This window comes from Hyperolius riggenbachi, chromosome 9, assembly GCF_040937935.1.
Source record: "Hyperolius riggenbachi isolate aHypRig1 chromosome 9, aHypRig1.pri, whole genome shotgun sequence".
Taxonomy (NCBI): domain Eukaryota; kingdom Metazoa; phylum Chordata; class Amphibia; order Anura; family Hyperoliidae; genus Hyperolius; species Hyperolius riggenbachi.
The window spans coordinates 251508057-251524650 of NC_090654.1; the positions used below are offsets into that span (position 1 = coordinate 251508057).

General features: G+C 47.0%; 1 protein-coding gene across 3 annotated transcripts in view; it reads right to left on the reverse strand.

The window, feature by feature from the left end:
- Nucleotides 1-282: 282 nt before the first annotated feature.
- LTK (leukocyte receptor tyrosine kinase) overlaps nucleotides 283-16594 on the reverse strand; it is a 334656-nt gene continuing 318344 nt past the window's right edge. For all 3 annotated transcript variants that reach the window (XM_068254290.1, XM_068254289.1, XM_068254288.1), the window contains 6 exons: nucleotides 14959-15056; nucleotides 12366-12458; nucleotides 10603-10704; nucleotides 9341-9475; nucleotides 6750-6840; nucleotides 283-3642 (listed from right to left, as the gene is read on the reverse strand). In XM_068254290.1, the coding sequence (XP_068110391.1) occupies nucleotides 3256-3642; nucleotides 6750-6840; nucleotides 9341-9475; nucleotides 10603-10704; nucleotides 12366-12458; nucleotides 14959-15056 (906 nt within the window). In that variant the 3' untranslated portion in view covers nucleotides 283-3255. The remainder of the gene's footprint in view (nucleotides 3643-6749; nucleotides 6841-9340; nucleotides 9476-10602; nucleotides 10705-12365; nucleotides 12459-14958; nucleotides 15057-16594) is intronic.

Sequence of the window (16594 nt, forward strand, 5' to 3'; positions counted from 1 at the left end):
GTATGTCCGTGGGAAGACGTACCCGGCGCACATGTCCTCTGACCTGGTCATACGCTATGCATGTGCAGTATGTCTTCTTGGGCACGTTACGATTGTGCTCCCCACCGACCTCAAGTCCAGTGCGTGCATGCGCCGGTTACATCTTCCATACTGCGCATGCGTTGACCCCGCCAACCAGGACTTCAAAACAGGCTGCTTTGCAGAAAAACTGAGACTGATGCTGGGGCAAGGGAGGAGCAGTAAGCCCCTGCACTCCTCCTTATACACACACAGGGCACCATTTTTACAATATTTTAGGACCAAGGTATCTTTTAAAACTTTGAAATGTGCTTTTAAAAGAGCAATGGAAAGCACCATATTTTTCGGACTATACGATGCACTTTTTCTCCCCCAAAAGTGTGTGTGTGTGGGAGGGAAGGGGGTGGTGGTACTCAATTCATATTTTAGTCCGAATAATACATATTCAGACCAGCACCAGGTGTCCTCAACAAACATCTACATATAGCAGCGTCTACTGCCACCGGTCCTGGTCACTGTGCCAGGGGAGCCCCGAGGCTTCAACTGTATGGTGTGATAGGTGCACGCCGCTCTGATCAGCTGGGAGTACAGTAGCATCTGGCCACTGCTATTGAGGGATTGCAGTGATTGGCCCAAATGACGGGCGCCCACCTGCGAGACCATCGGCTCCAGTTAAGAAAAGAAGCAGTGGGTGGCCATGATTGGCAGGTCTGGGGCAGTGCCCCCTCACCTGACTGGTAGATAGCTTTCCAAAGCCAGTAGAAGGCTATCTGTGGCTACGGTACTTCCTGGTGATCGAAGTGGTATGCACCGTACTGGCAGCATGGGATACAGAGGGCAGGGGGGCAGATTACACTGGGGGAAAAGGGGACAAACTAGGACACAAGGAGACATGAGAGGTAAAAGGAAGGCTCAAAATGCACATAATAGGTTATTACAGTGTATTTGTACTATGTGTAATATTGGGAATAATTTATCAATATAGGTAAAAAAAAAACATACAAAGTGAACCTAACAGCTAAAACCTGATCGTTTTTTTCTGGATAGGCTGCTTCCATTTTTATTTGCACCTGTCTTGATAAATTAGTCCCATTATCAAGTTTCCATTAACCATATAGGGCTTGATCCACTATGCGGTGCTAACCTACTTAGCACGTCTAAAGTCTTTAGGCGCGCTAACCAGGGTGCTAAGTAGGTTAGCACAGGTTTTCTCAATCAGATCGCGCGCTAAGTACCATGCGCAAAGTCCTATGTGCGCGCTAAGTCCCATAGGCTTTAATGGGCACTTCGCACGGAGTGCCCTGCGCTCTGTGCAGTGCGCGCGTAAAGTTTTGCACGTGAAAAGCTCGTTTAGACGTGCTAAGGGGGTTTTCACAGGCGTGCTAACAGTTAGCACCGCTTTTTGAATCAAGCCCATAGACTTCAGTTATAATTTGCATACATGAAGCAATCAATAATCTATCGTGTTGGCTTATTAACAAAATTGTATGTGCAACTTCTGGGCACTACTCTGTGTGATATTGCTCAAAATGTAAACCGTTATGTACAAAGGCACAACCACATATCCTATATTCTGCTAACCAATACATGATTTCATTTAATAACTAGCTGTGTGTGTGCAAACTTTTGGATCTCAAGGAACCCCTGGCATGGTCTATAAAAGCTGATGTGGCTGTTTATGCCATTACCCCCTATTACAGTGCCCTTTATTACAAATTTTAATGCTTTTTATGAATGTGCTCATTATTATTCTGACCCCCAATTTAGTGCTTCTTTTTACAGTATCCACTATTATAGTGTGCCCGCTATCATACTTCCCCAACCCCCAGAATGGGGAAAATGCAAATGAACCCCTGCAGGGTACTCAGGAACTGGTGTAGACAGTAATTTGGCATCATTTATATGATCTGGAGGAGTGGCGTCTAGGCAATAAGGTGGAATGGTAAGAGGAAGTATTCCCACCACCTCACAACCCCAAGGGCCTCCTGTAGCCATACAGACTGTTCCCCTTAGAGTTACACCTCTGATATTTTGATGGTAGTCATCTTTTTTTGTCTCAGGATGAGAGGTGTGTGTTAATAACCAATAGCCTTAGTAACTGTGTATATCTCAAAATGGCTGCCTTCAAAGCGGTAGGCAACAGGCCTTCTTCGATCTTAACTCATTCAAAAATTAAAAGCAGTAAAAAATATTGACATCTATGTTGTGTGACCATAGCTTTGAAACTTAAGTGAATTGCCTTTTTCATCAAGTTCACTGAGCCTTAGAGGTACATGACAGCTCCACTATGAAGAATAGTCCCTTCTGGCTAGTTTGGCAGTGATGGGTTGGGTCTACAAGCAGAAGGGATGTAAAGAAAGTATCTCAAGTTATAAAAAAATATAATGTTGACTCCACAGTCAGCAGCATGTCGACCATAGTAACGATGCTTAAATGAAGCCCTTAATCAGAACTTGCATTTGCTCCAGAGATTTCATGCTAAATTTCCTATAAGGAGAAAAAGTTCCTCTACTTCCATGTGGATGGCAGCTATGCAGAGAACTATAGATTTGAAGTGCATTAAGTAACTCGCTTAACATTATGGGCAGCTTTCGGACACCTTGTACCATGTAGAGTAGGTATACCAAGCTGTAGTCATTAGGATGTTCAGTCTTATTTTACATGACACTTTTGGCCACTGCCAAATTCTCAACATAAGCATGTCCGTTGCATCAACCACAGATTCTTCCAATGGGATCTGGAACTTTAAGAATGCTTTGTCCCTTTGTGTTCACTGTAACAATCATCAGTGTTACTCAGACGTTTCAGCAGAACAAGCTTTTCTTTGTATAGAGTTCTATGGCTTACTGGATGGATAGTTGCAGTGAGGTTCCTAGTTAAACTGAGAAATATGTAACAATAGCAGATATTCGATCATTCTGTACTCTAAGCTATTCAGAAAGCAAATTTGGGAGACTTAAAAAAATATATAGATTTTGCTAGGAAGTGAGGTTGATGCTGGTCTCTTGGCTTCAGCTAAATCTTTTCAGTACTTCTTAGAAAGTTCACAGTGTTTACTGGGGACAAAGTTTTTTTTTTTTAATTTTGCCTGCAGTCTAACTTGAGACAAGTGAAAGTGGCCAGGAGGTGCTTCTTTGGAAATGCTGAAATATCTGGCTTGAGGTGGATAAAGCTCCCACAGTCCCAAGGTTTGAACCTGAGTCTTCTCCTAGCTGAACACTAGGATGGTTAAGCACGTCAGCAGGTGCTCTCCATGACCCAAGACCCGTACGTTGGGTTCCAGAGGTTTTTGGATTTGTTCTTTAGTTTGTGGGACATTTGGGGTTTTGTCTCTGTGCTGGAGATGGGGTTAGATGGAGCCCATGAAACCTCTGGAGTTTCACCAGCACATTGCAGACTCGGGGCTCTGAGGCTCCAGCCCACCAGGTTTTCCACCCGTAATTCCTCAGGAATATCTGCTAGCTTATGTTCCATGGTTTGCGTGTCCAGCATAGCCGGGAGAGAAGGGTTGCCAATCAGAGGAGTCATGCCGTTGCAACTGGTTGGGCGCATTATCGTACTACCTTCGTCTTCTGGAGCTGGGCCACTTTCTACAGGAAGTTCAGTATTGATGACATCAGGATCCTGAAAGATATGACAGATGGTGAGGATTTGTTATATACTGTATGTATACAGCAGCATCAATACTAATACACAAAACTGCTCGGCAACCCAACAGTATGTCCATGCTTTATGGCACGGGTGTCAAACTCCAGTCCTCGAGGGTCTAGGATGGACTGAGAAATGTGTCCTAGATGATAAACCACACCTTCCCTGATTCAGTCCTATCAATTCATTTGAGCTGTGCCAAAACAGTGTGAGGATTTCGGCCCTTGAGGACTAGAGTTCAACATTCCTGCTCTAAGGCATACATGTTAAACTCTGGCCCACGGGCCAAATCTGGCCCTTGGAACCATCAGATTTGGCCCTCAGGTTCTTTTTCTACTTTACATTATGTTTGGCCCACTGTAGACCACCAGAGAAGCTATATTGAAGGGTAAGTCCTAGATCATCAGGTAAGCCATATGGGGAGCGGGACAGCACTAGATACCAGGGAACTGTATTGGAGAGGGAGTGGGCCACTAGACACCAGGGCGCTGTATAGGGAAAGGAGGGGACACTAGGAAACTGTATATGGGAGGGAGAGAGAACAACTAAACTTCAGGGAATTGTATAGGAGAGGGAGGGATAGCCACTTAACACCTGGGAATTGTATAGAAGAGGGAGGAGGGCCACTAGACATCATACAGACCGTATAGGGGAAGGAGGGGGCTATTAGACACCAGCAGAGCCAGGACAAGGTCCTCCAGCTCCCAAGGCTGAGACACCGAAGTGCGCCCCTCCACCCCCCCTTCCCCCCAGCCATCACACACTGATTGCTATTAGACTAAGAGGTGCCCCAAGGCCCCCAACACCTTAATCTCTAGTTATCTGGCTTGCAGTCACTGCCATGTATCCTCTTTTCTTATTTCTCTCTGCTTCAAACACAAAAGGGGAATGATAGCTGAGTAAGCTGTGCCTCCTACACTGCGCCCTGAGGCTGGAGCCTCTCTCGCCTCTGCCTCGGCCCGGCCCTGGACACCAGGGAATGTTATAAGAAAGAGAGGCGGCCACTAGACATTGAGGTTGGCCTGCGACTTGTTCCCAGAGCTCAATTTCAGCCCACTATGTATTTGAGTTTGACACCCCTGCTCTAAGGGTATGGTCTAATAGAGTGATGTCCAGTAAAGTGAGGGTGATTTTATTTGAAATATTCAGTGATTCTGAGACAGGTTTCAATTTTTATAAAATGCCTGTGTATAATGAACAATTAGATTGTCAGTATTGGTTCTGATAAAAGTGAAAGTACACAATTAGACTACATGGACTCAGTTTAAAAAAAATACACTGCAAAACTGGTTTAGAAAGTCTAAAGGCATGAGCATACTAACGTGCTTCTGTCCGCTTTTCAGCAACACATGAATGTTACAGATGCTGTGTGTCCAGGACCTTAAACTACATTCGCAGTGGGATGCTGCGGAGTGACGTAATGTCTGCATTGAAACACAGAACTTGGAACTACATTGCACCACCTATGCGATGTTTACAAGGTGGTCCAACGGCGCACGGCAGCACGCGTTACTACAAAACAAGATCATTAACAGAGACAGTGAAGCATATTTTTCAATGACTGTATGCTTCACTGTATGTGACGCAACACTCTGATAATGTGCGATGACTTATGTTACGTTCCTGCTTTTACAGGGAATGCAATGCCCACTGTGAACGTAACCTACAGGTGACTGTATACAGTTCAAGGGCAATGATCAATTTTCAAAAGACTTGATTGTTTTGACCAAACCTTACTGAAACCCTGTTACTGCACTGAAGATCAGTTTATAACGATCTTTCAATTAAAAAAAAATGCTATCAGGCAGGTTGGAAATTTTGATTAAATTTGCTGCAAATTAGAAACTTGAGTACTGCATTGAGCTACTGCCTAAAGGATGTAAAGTATCCGATTAGCATACAAGTTATGTTCAGAAATGCACTTCTGAAAGTTTGTTAAAACGAGTGTTTTTAACTGGCCTTTAAAACGTTTGTTTTCAAAGTAGTGCAATTTAAAGGGAACCTGAAGTGAAAGGGGTATAGAGGCTGACATATTTATTTCCTTTCAAACAAGGCACATTACCAGGCAGACCTGCTGATAGTCTGTCTCTAAGCGCCCCAACAAACCAAAAAGTGTTTTGCAGTTCTTTTTTTTTCTTTTTAAAACTCCTCCAATTAAAATTGTGGCAAAATTGTCAGGATAACGATTTTTCAAAAAATCATGATCGCTGCAATTTTCCCACGATTTTAATGTAAAGGTAGCCATACACTGGTCGATTTGCCATCAGATTCGACCAACAGATAGATCCCTCTCTGATCGAATCTGATCAGAGAGGGATCGTATGGCTACCTTTACTGCAAACAGATTGTGAACCGATATTAGCCTGAAACCGTTCACAATCGGTGGAGGTGGTCCCGCCGCCGCCGCATACATTACCTGCTCCGCCGGCGCGACTGCCCCCGGTCACCGCTGCTCCGTCTCCGCTCTGGTCTGGTCTCCGGCATGCTTCACTTCTTCCTGCCCGGCAGGAAGTTTAAACAGTAGAGCGCCCTCTACTGTTTAAACTTCCTGCCGGGCAGGAGGAAGTTAAGCATGCCGGACCCGGAGACCAGAGCGGAGACGGAGTAGCGGTGACCAGGGGCAGTCGCGCCGGCGGAGCAGGTAATGTATTGCAGCTCTATTGCATCGGTCGTCAGGCACTCGAACGCCGCTAGCGAAGCGCTCCCTACCCGCGGGCGATCGACGGTAATTTTCCGCACGGAGCGATCGACGGGATCGGACGAAATAGATCGAAATTCAGCGTGTAGCGGGAACGATGTGACAGCAGATTCGATCCCAGTGATCGAATCTGCTGTCGATCAGCGGGGAATCGGCCTAGTGTATGGCCAGCTTTAGTCAATGGAGGCATTTTTTAAAAAACGAAAAAAAAACTACCCGCAAAACGCTATTTGGTGTGTCAAGTCCCTAATACTTAAAGCCATAGACCCTGTACAAGCATGCAGATCACGTTTATGAAAAAAATCTGACAAGTTAAGCTGCATGCTTGTTTCAGGTCTGTTTGCACTGCTTCACTCATTGCGGCCAATACTGTCACAGATCCTACCTGTGTGCAGTAGATGATCCGCTCCAATATGGTAGAGAAGTTTGGTCGGTGATCGGGTGTGTGCTGCCAGCACTGCGTCATTATTCTATACCTAAAACACAGAGTGCAGAAAGGAGTTAGCCAACACTACTTGCTATTTTTTTATTATTATTATTTTTTCGCACCTCAGAGATACAAGGTTCAGAACTGGCAGACAAACATTGGTACAGCATATCATCAACTCCCTGACTTCCCCTATAACAGATGTGATCATGCAATCAGATTTTTAAAATCTGAATGTTTGAATTTACAATCGTATCTGAAGAAAAAAAGTACCCTAATCATCCAGTTTATGGAAACAATCGATAATAACCCTCCGATTACTTACAATCCCAGCAAATCTGATCGAATGATCACATCTAAGGAAAATATTATACCATTAAAGAAAACCTGTAACGAGAAAAAGTTCCCCTGGGGGGTACTTACCTCGGGTGTGGGAAGCCTCCGGATCCTATTGAGGCTTCCCCGTCCTCCTGTGTCCCACTGCGGTGGCAAAAAAGCTCCCGGAATGGCGGGATGTAAATATATACCTTCCCGGCTCCAGCGCAGGCGCAGTATCGGCTCTCCGCTCAGAGATAGGCGGAAATAGCCGAAATCTCCTGCGCCTGCGTAGTACAGCGGACCCAACGGAGATTGGCTTTTTCCGCCTATCCCCCAATAGAGCCAGCCAGGGAAGGTAAATAAATGTAGCTTGTCAGGCTTGTGGAGCCAGGATTGCGGGAGACTTCTGGGGAGCCAGCGCTGGATTGCCTGCAGCTACAGGGGAGGGGAAGCCTCATTGGGACCCTGAGGCTTCCCCCTCCTGAGGTGAGTACCGCCCAGGGGAACTTTTTTTTTTGTTACAGAGTCTCTTTAATGGGCACCTTAGAGGACACAAACAGGAAGTGGAAATATCTGAGGAATGGGATCTGACAAAGACAAACTAAAGGTAAGTAGAACAAAACAAAAGTTTGCCTTTTTGGTCCTTTGAGGGGCTTACACACCCCTAGCAGTTCTGGATCACCATGAGCTTTCTGAGTAGTCTGTAACTAAAGATAAGTAGCTAATCATGCTACAGAGGAGAACATACAAATATTTTTATTTAAAGTAAACCTACAGTTTTAGGGGCCTTTCACATTGGACCAGTGCGGTATTTTTACCGCACCCCCCTGCTTGGCAATGAAAGTCTACAGGGACTTTTATACCAACGCGATCCGACACAAGTGATGTTTTCGCTGCATCCCTAACATGAGGGCAAACCTACGTTACTGTGTGGTTCTGTGGCGACCTGCTTCGGACCGGAACTCTTGTAAGTCTATGGCGATGCACGTGTGTTAAAATGCCATATTTTACCAATAAGCTTCCGCACACGTGATCGCTTCAGCCACAGGAAGTGAGCGTCACTTCCTGCTTGGCCTACTGCCTGACGGGGATAATCCCCGAAGGCCTGTTTTTGGCAGTGCAGCCCCCATGCCGCCACTGCACTGCTACCGCTAATTCTCAGTGTGAAAGCGGCCTTAAAAAAGTTGCATACTTACCTCAATAGGGGGGAGGCCTCTGCATGCTCCAAAGTCTTCCCTGATGTTTATGACCCCCCCCCCCCCCCGCCAGCTGTTACCCTCTTCCTCTGCATGGCCATGCTCCCCTCTGTGTACAAGCGGGGCCGCATGGCGCAGGCACATGGGCGCCTATGCCTGTGCAGTAGCACAAAGCTGTGCATGGATGGAGAAAGAAAGCTGTGCATAAGCGGCTCCGTGATACTGCGTAGGCAGGGGCAGTGTTGTGAGCCTGCGCCTATGTACATGCCGATGCCTACAGGCACCTGTGTACATGGAGGCGAGCAAAGTTGAAAGGCTGGAGCAGAAGAGCTTTGGAAGATCAGGGAAGACAACTCAACCATCCAGAGCCTTCCCCCTACATAGGTAATTTATTTTTTTTACAATGTGATTTTAGGTTTACTTAAAAAAAAAAAAAAAAAAAAAAAAAAAGTAGAGTTCAGGAAATTATTTAGAAACAGCTTTTGCCCCTTATACAGCCCCTTGCCTCTGCTGGTCTGCTGATAGTAATAAAGCACTGAACCTCTTGACCTGAAATCTCACATCAGTCAGAGAGTCTCTTTGGCCTAGTGCACACCAGAGCGGTTATGCTGCGTTTTGCGATCCGCTTGCGGCTGCGGATACGCTTGGGTAATGTATTTCAACGGGCTGGTGCACACCAGAGCGGGAGGCGTTTTGCAGAAACACATACTCCCGGGCTGCTGCAGATTTTGGATTGCGGAGGCGTTTCTGCCTCAATGTTAAGTATAGGAAAAACGCAAACCGCTCTGAAAAATGGCACTTCAGAGCGGTTTGCCAGGCGTTTTTTGTTACAGTAGCTGTTCAGTAACAGCTTTACTGTAACAATACATGAAATCTACTACACCAAAAACGCTTCACAAAACCGCAAAATGCTAGCTGAAACGCTACAGAAAAAGAAGAAAAAGCGTTTCAAAATCTGCTAGCATTTTGCGGATCTGCTAGCGGTTTTTGGTGTGCACCAGGCCTAACAGGCTCTCAATGCACATAAATACTTACACTGGTCCTGGGCAATTTTTGGGGGGATCCATCCGTCCACCACTGGTTACAAATTCTAGCACCTCTTGGTTGGTTTTGCATGGGTACGGCATATATCCTAGTGAGAAGATCTCCCACAGTAGCACTCCAAAGGACCTGCAATAGATTAGAAGTCTTAAATATACTTTTATGGGACAAACACTAATATTATGTAAAGAAAATGGTGCCTCTTTTTTTTAACTTACATGTATCCCAGGAACCCCATAGAAAACTACTAGAGCTGTATACCCACCTGGTGATTTTCCCGATGACCAGCGATTTTCAAACAGCGTTGTGAGGTGGGTACAGGCGCACGATTGCGAACGTTGCCTAGCGCCGTGCAGATGACAACGAACCGACATGGCGGATTGAATCTCCCTGATGACATTGGGCAAAGTACCGTGATTACGGAAGTCTCGCTTCCACCACCGTATACGTGGCGTGATCACGCACTTTAACCCGCCAACAGGAAGAGGCGTCGCTAGCGACCGTCAAGGGGACGTCGCTGGACTCGTCGAGCTAGATAGAGGAAAGTCTCTGGATGGTCCAGAAGCTTCCTGTTTCTTCCTCAACCCTACCGTTGTCATGAACTAACCCTCTGAACATATCCGACACGAGCTTTGTAGATATGTTCTCGTGGCCGCGCTCCCCACCATGTATGAGCAGGACAGCCATGCTCGTACACAAAGAGGAGCACAACCACAAACTTTCAGAGGGTCCCTGACTCCCTGCAGCGGCGGTGGTCTTGAGGAGGATGGAAGCATCTGGAGAATACAGAGGCTTACCTCTTCTTAGGTAAGTATTTCCAGTATTGGGCATTCCAGTAATCTTTGAGAACCCACAGGAAATATAATAAGCAAAACCGTTAATGTGGACTGGATTTTTTAAAGACTGTCTGCTACTGTGATTGCAGCCCTCAGTTGGGTAATATTAAAACATGAAGGGGGGAGGAGGGGATTGCTGAAAGGTTGTGGGACTACAGTCACATTTTACTTTTGAATAAATGTGGGTTATCCTGAGTTAGTAAAGTGGAAAAAAAAAACCCTTCTAGTGAGGATGCTGCATGCACCTTCATTTAACAACCACTAATTCACACACCTCTTAGCAACTTTCACTATGATCTGATATGTCACAGGTGATGGAAGAAAATCCTAACCGCTTAATAGCAGTCAATGTCCTAGTTATAGCTGTGTTTAGAAAAAGAAGTGTGGGTAGTTGACAGATGACATTAGTGTATTGGTTACCAGGAGTCAGTCTTGGAGGTAAATATTCCTTCTAGAAAGGCTTCAGGTGGCATCCACTTCACAGGCAGCATAGCTCTCCCTCCCTTTCGATAGTAACTTGCTCTAACAAAAAAACACACACAAAAAACACATATTACGCATTTTGTGAGAGGGACAGCGAGATGGAAAAAATACTCCTGACAGAGCTTTATAAAAGTATATGGTACAATACAAAAAGACCGTCGGTTATTTAATTAGCTTTTCTCTTAACCTCCTTGCCGGTTATCCTGAGCTGAGCTCGGGGTAACTCGCGCAGGAGGATTGCTCTGGCCCTACTGGGCCGATTTTTGCAATTTTTTTTTCCTACACGCAGCTAGCACTTTGCTAGCTGCGTGTGGTACGCGATTGCCGCCGCTACCTGCCGATTCGCCGCTACCCGCCGCGCCGAGCCGCCCCCCCCCCCAGACCCCTGCGCAGCCTGGCCAATCAGTGCCAGACAGTGCTGAGGGGTGGATCGGGATTCCCTCTGACGTCCTGACGTCATCCCGCCCCGTCACCATGGCGACCAGGGAAGCCCAGCAGGAAATCCCGTTCCGATCTCCGGCGATCAGAGTGGGTGGGGGGATGCTGCTGCTCAGCGGCTATCATGTAGCTAGCGCTAGGCTAGCTACATGATTTAAAAATAAAAATAAAAAAAAATAACAAAAAAGTGCTGCGCTGCCCCCTTGCCGCAGGAATTGGACCGGCAAAGGGGTTAAATGCATTCCCAAGGTGAGAGTGACATGGAGGCTGCCATATGTATTTCCTTGTAAACAATGCCAGATGCCTGGAAGTCCTGTTGATCTTCTGGCATAGGTAGTGTCTTCAGTCAAAACCTTGGAACAAGCATATGGCCAATTCAGTAAAATCTGAGTCAGCTGAGTGAGAGTACCATCTGCTGCAAGCTTGTTCAGGATTAGAGACACAGGACCAGGAGGACTGCCAGGCTACTAGCATCGTCTAACCCTGGCATTATGATTATTTCCAGATTTAGGGTCTAAAAGCCGTGAATTTTTTTTCACAAGCTTTTAAACCCCTAAAAACAAACAAGAAAATAAAACATACTACAGAGAGATCTGCAGCAGCTGGTACATATAACTCACTCAGGCACGGGATTACCGCTTTGAGCTGCAGATATGCGGAAATAAATATGACAGCCTCCCAGGGCCGGTCCTCTCATGAAGCAAAGTGAAACATTTGCATCAGGTGCAGAGATTACAGGGACAGCATGTTTGTACTGTGTTTACACTAACAGCAGACAGTCAGAGTAGAAGGAGAAGCGAGAGGAGAGCGAGGTAAAGAAGTCATCAATGGGGAAAAGCAGCTTGGTGTGCTGTGTGAGGAGTCTGAGAGTGAGTGAGGAGGGGGGAGGCAGGAGAGCAGCAGTGTTTAATTTGGCTTGCACAGCAAAGGGGAGAAGATGGCACTGCTGTGCCGACTGAGGAGGAATGGAGTGCCACATCCTCACAAGTTCGCCTCGGGCAGCAGAAAGTTTAGAACTGGCCCTGCAGCTGCCATATCATTCTCACCTTGGGGTCCCTATAAGTTTTCTCCAAGGAGATATATTTGCATCTTATCTACAAATGAACTTTTCAGCAAGTAGAAATTGCCCCAGAGGCCTCCCCTGACTAGGATCCTCTTCAGGTCCACGCTTCCCTCCGTGTATGAATGCGGCCGTTTCATATGCTTCATACTTGTGTTTACAAGCCCAAATGGTAACATAGTATAATGCTTTAGATTCTTACCTGTAAATGTCACGTGCCATTCCAAAGTCACCTATTTTAGCCACACGTCCGCTGCTGCTGCGAGTCAGAAGGCAATTCCGGGCTGCGATATCCCTAGTGGACAACATTTCCAGGTAAGTGCACTATGTAAAGGACTTTCAATCAGTTTCCCTGACGTAACTGTATAGCTATATACGTAAGAGGCCTGGCCGGGGCTGGGGCCTAAGGCAGCATACCGCTTGCCTAAAGTAAATCTGAGAGGAAAGGGTGTGAAAGTGTTATACATACCTGGGGCTTCCTCCAGCCCTCTACACACGGATCGCTCCCGTGCCGCCATGCTCTGTCTCCTGGATACTCCTGTAAATGCCCCGTTATCTTCGGGCAGTTTAGGCGCACTGCGCATGCGCTGCCCATGGCCATGCGTGCCCTGCTGCAGGGAGCGTTCCATGCCTGCGCAGGGACAGAGCACTTTCAGCCGCCGGCGTGACTGGGGAAAGTGCGCAAGCCGAATGCACCTCTGCCGACTGGCCCTGACAGCCCAAAGATAATTGGGAATTTACCGAAGCATCCAGGAGGTGGAGGACAGTGAGGAGGGAGCGATCTGCTTGGAGGGGGCTGGAGGAAGCCCCAGGTATGTATAACACTTTTACACCACTTCATCTCAGGTACACTTTAAAGTACCAAGGTCAGCAAGATGGTATATGTTTGTATGTGCCTTGTTTTATATTGACTCTGTGTGATATAATCTTTTATGTCTGGCTTAACTATGACTGTACCCTTTTTCTGTACACTTTTTGTGTCAATAAAACTGTATTAACTTAAAATGGAACTGAGGCGAGAAGCTCCTCAGATTCCATACTTACCTGGGGTTTCCTTAAGCCCCCTTGAGGCCGCTCGTCCCTCGCCGTCTCCCTGGGTGGCTCCTGTCACCCACAAAAGTGCCCAAAAGCCTGTCCAAGTAGCACTTTGTCACTCATGTGCAGCCAGGCGCGCTCCCATGGCTGGGAGCATTCTGCACTTGCAGAACACTCCCAGGGACGAGGTAGCGCGCCTGGCCCCGCATGCGCGACAAAGTGCGACTCAACTAGGCTTTTGGGGACTTTTGTGGGTGACAGGAGCCACCCAGGGAGACGGCGAGGGACGAGCGGCCTCAAGGGGGCTTAACCATCCTGGCTGTCTATTAGAAACCGCCAGGGGGCAGCACAGCATTATTTAAAAAATGTTTTAAAATCATGTAGCGAGCCTAGGGCTCGCTACATGATAGCCGCTGTACAGCGGCATCACCCCGCCCGCTTCGATCGCCTCCGGCGATCTTTGATCAGGAAATCCCGTTCAAAGAATGGGATTTCCTGAAGGGCTTCCCCCGTCACCATGGCGACAGGAAGGGATGACGTCACCGACGTCATGGACGTCTTGACGTCTAAAGGAGTCCCGATCCACCCCTCAGCGCTGCCTGGCACTGATTGGCCAGGCAGCGCACGAGCTCTGGGGGGGGGGGAAGCAGCACGGCGCGGCGACGAATCAGCGCAGAGCAGCGGCGATCGGAATGCACACGCAGCTAGCAAAGTGCTAGCTGCGTGTTGCAAAAAAAAATAAATAATGCAAATCGGCCCAGCAGGGCCTGAGAAATCCTCCTGCGCGGCATAGCCTGAGCTCAGCTCGGGCTTACCGCCAGGAAGGTTAATGAAACCCCAGGTAAGTATGGAACCTCAGATGCTGCTCATCTCAGGTTTTCTTTAAAAAATATATACTCTGTAAAGCCCTGCGGAAGATGTTGGCACTTTATAAATACTAAATAAATCTCAGTTGATCCTCTTTAACCAAGTGGGATTTGTTTAGTATTTAGCGCCAACTTTCCCCCTCACCTTTTAATTGAACCCCTTGCAGAAGCACTCCACTCAAATCCACATACCACAGGCACCCCTCATAAACATTCACAGCATGTAGTAGGACTTTACGCTGGTGATGTAATACCTCCAAAAGCCTCTTTCTTCCTCATTTGTCCCTCTTTCAGGACTGATCTATGTAAATATACTGTATGGGCTGGTGCACACCGAGCGGCTTTTTGGGCGTTTTCAGATCCGCTTGCGGCTGCGGATCTGCTTGGTCAATGTATCTCAATGGGGTGGTGCACACCAGAGCGGGGGGCGTTTTGCAGAAACGAAAAATGCCTGGGTGAGGCATTTTTTGGATTGCGGGTGCGTTTCTGCCTCAATGTTAAGTATAGGAAAAACGCAAACCGCTCTGAAAAACGGCACTTCAGAGCGGTTTTGCAGGCGTTTTTGTTACAGAAGCTGTTCAGTAACAGCTTTACTGTAACAATATATGAAATCTACTATACTGAAAACCGCAGCAGCAATCCGCAAAACGCTAGCAAAACGCCTCATAAAAATAAAAAAAAGCGTTTAAAAATCTGCTAGCATTTTGCGGATCTGCTAGCGGGTTTTGGTGTGCACCAGCCCTATGTATGTATCCACAGAAAATAACATACGGTACTCTAAATGTTATTTCTATATTTATTTTTAAATGTTGACGAGAAGGAGAACTAATGAAAATAGAGAAGGCCAGTGTGGTCTCACTTAACCTCTGTGTTGATTGTGTGTTTGGACTATACCTGTGAATGAAGTGGTTCTCCTCCAGGTACTTGCAGCCGCAGGCAATATCTCTGGCCATATTAAGCAGGTCTGACATTGTTAAGGACGATGGTTGATTCTTGTCAGAGTTAAAAAAAGGATTTGGTTAGACACAGGAATGTAACATTTACAATGTATACGCGTGTGAGACATACATATCAGTATATTGAGTGCTAGCTGTGAACAATGACCTCTGACCTATTAAAGTGAACCTGTGTTCCAATGTTTATGGAGGGAGACTCAAGACTAAGTCATAAACTGTAAGTCACTGAACTGCTCCTATTGGCCACAGTCACCATCTCTATTCAATGGAAGAAAGATTAGGCAGGCACTCAATATAAACCCGTGGGTGCTGAAAGATTCCTGAGCTGGCTGTAATGTAACTCCTCAGCAGATGCTACGTGCTCTAGACCGTAATGAAACAGTATCATGGAACATCAAAAAGAGAAAGGCTCCGAAGTGTGCACACAGGCCTCCGAAGAAGCAAGGCTCACCCCACTGCGAAACGGTCGTAAGGTCGTGCACTCACTGGTGCCCACAGACATCTCCCTCACCTCAGCAGCAGCACGATAAGTACTTGTGAGACTTATGTACCACTTTTTCCTACATCACTGTTTCTACCATTGAACGTTTGCTGACATCCATTTAAGCTACAGTGCCAGACCAGCCTTTCTCTTTTTGATGTACCATCTCTATTCATGTGATATTGCTGATGGAATAAGTGGGCATTTGTCTAGTTACAGTTGGCCAATGGGAGCGGAACAATGCGTCACATATACTAAAGCATAAGTCAATAAAAAGTATGCCTCACTGTTCACACGTACGTTGTGGGGTAGCGCAATGCATGCAGTGTGTTGGGATACCGGACTCTGTTACACCCCACTGCACCGGATGCACTTTGACTTTTGCACAGATTTAACATTGACAAAAGGAAGTCAGTGTACACTCACCTCCCATGGGCAACTGTGTCAGAGAAAGTACACAAGGAAGTCAGTGTGTACTCACCACCCATGAGCGACTGTGCTGGAGGAAGGACAGGAGGAAGTCAGTGTGTTCTCACTTCCTGTGGGAAATTGTGTTGGCAGGAGGATAGAAGGAAATCAATGTGCACTCACCTCCCATGGGTGATTGTGTCAGCAGAAGTAAGTCAGTGTGTACTTACCACCCAGGGGTGAGCCTGGGGTGCCTGGCACCTGGGTGCAAGATTTTCTCTGGCGCCTATGGGAGTGGTTAAATTAACCACGCCCAACCACATAACCACACCCATGTCCTTCCTAATCACACCCACACCTTCCACCTCTTTACGCATGCATGTGATACCCCATTCCTACCCCTCTTCCATGGGCTTGCTCCTGGCTGGCTTTGGCTTCCTGCGAGTGACAGTCTGCTAGTCTCTGGACTGACTCAGGCTGAGAGGCTCTGCGAGTGCGACGTAGTCACACACTGCGTATTTATGGCTGCCTGCGGCCACCCTACTCTCGCTCGCTGACGTCGGCTCCTCCCCCCTGCCAAGCCCAAGGTGGGCTGCCTGTATCTTTCCCGTTGCGCCACACAGCCTGCCAGTGTTGCCAACCTTTCACGTTATTTTTTACTGACAAATACCTAAAAATTTACTGA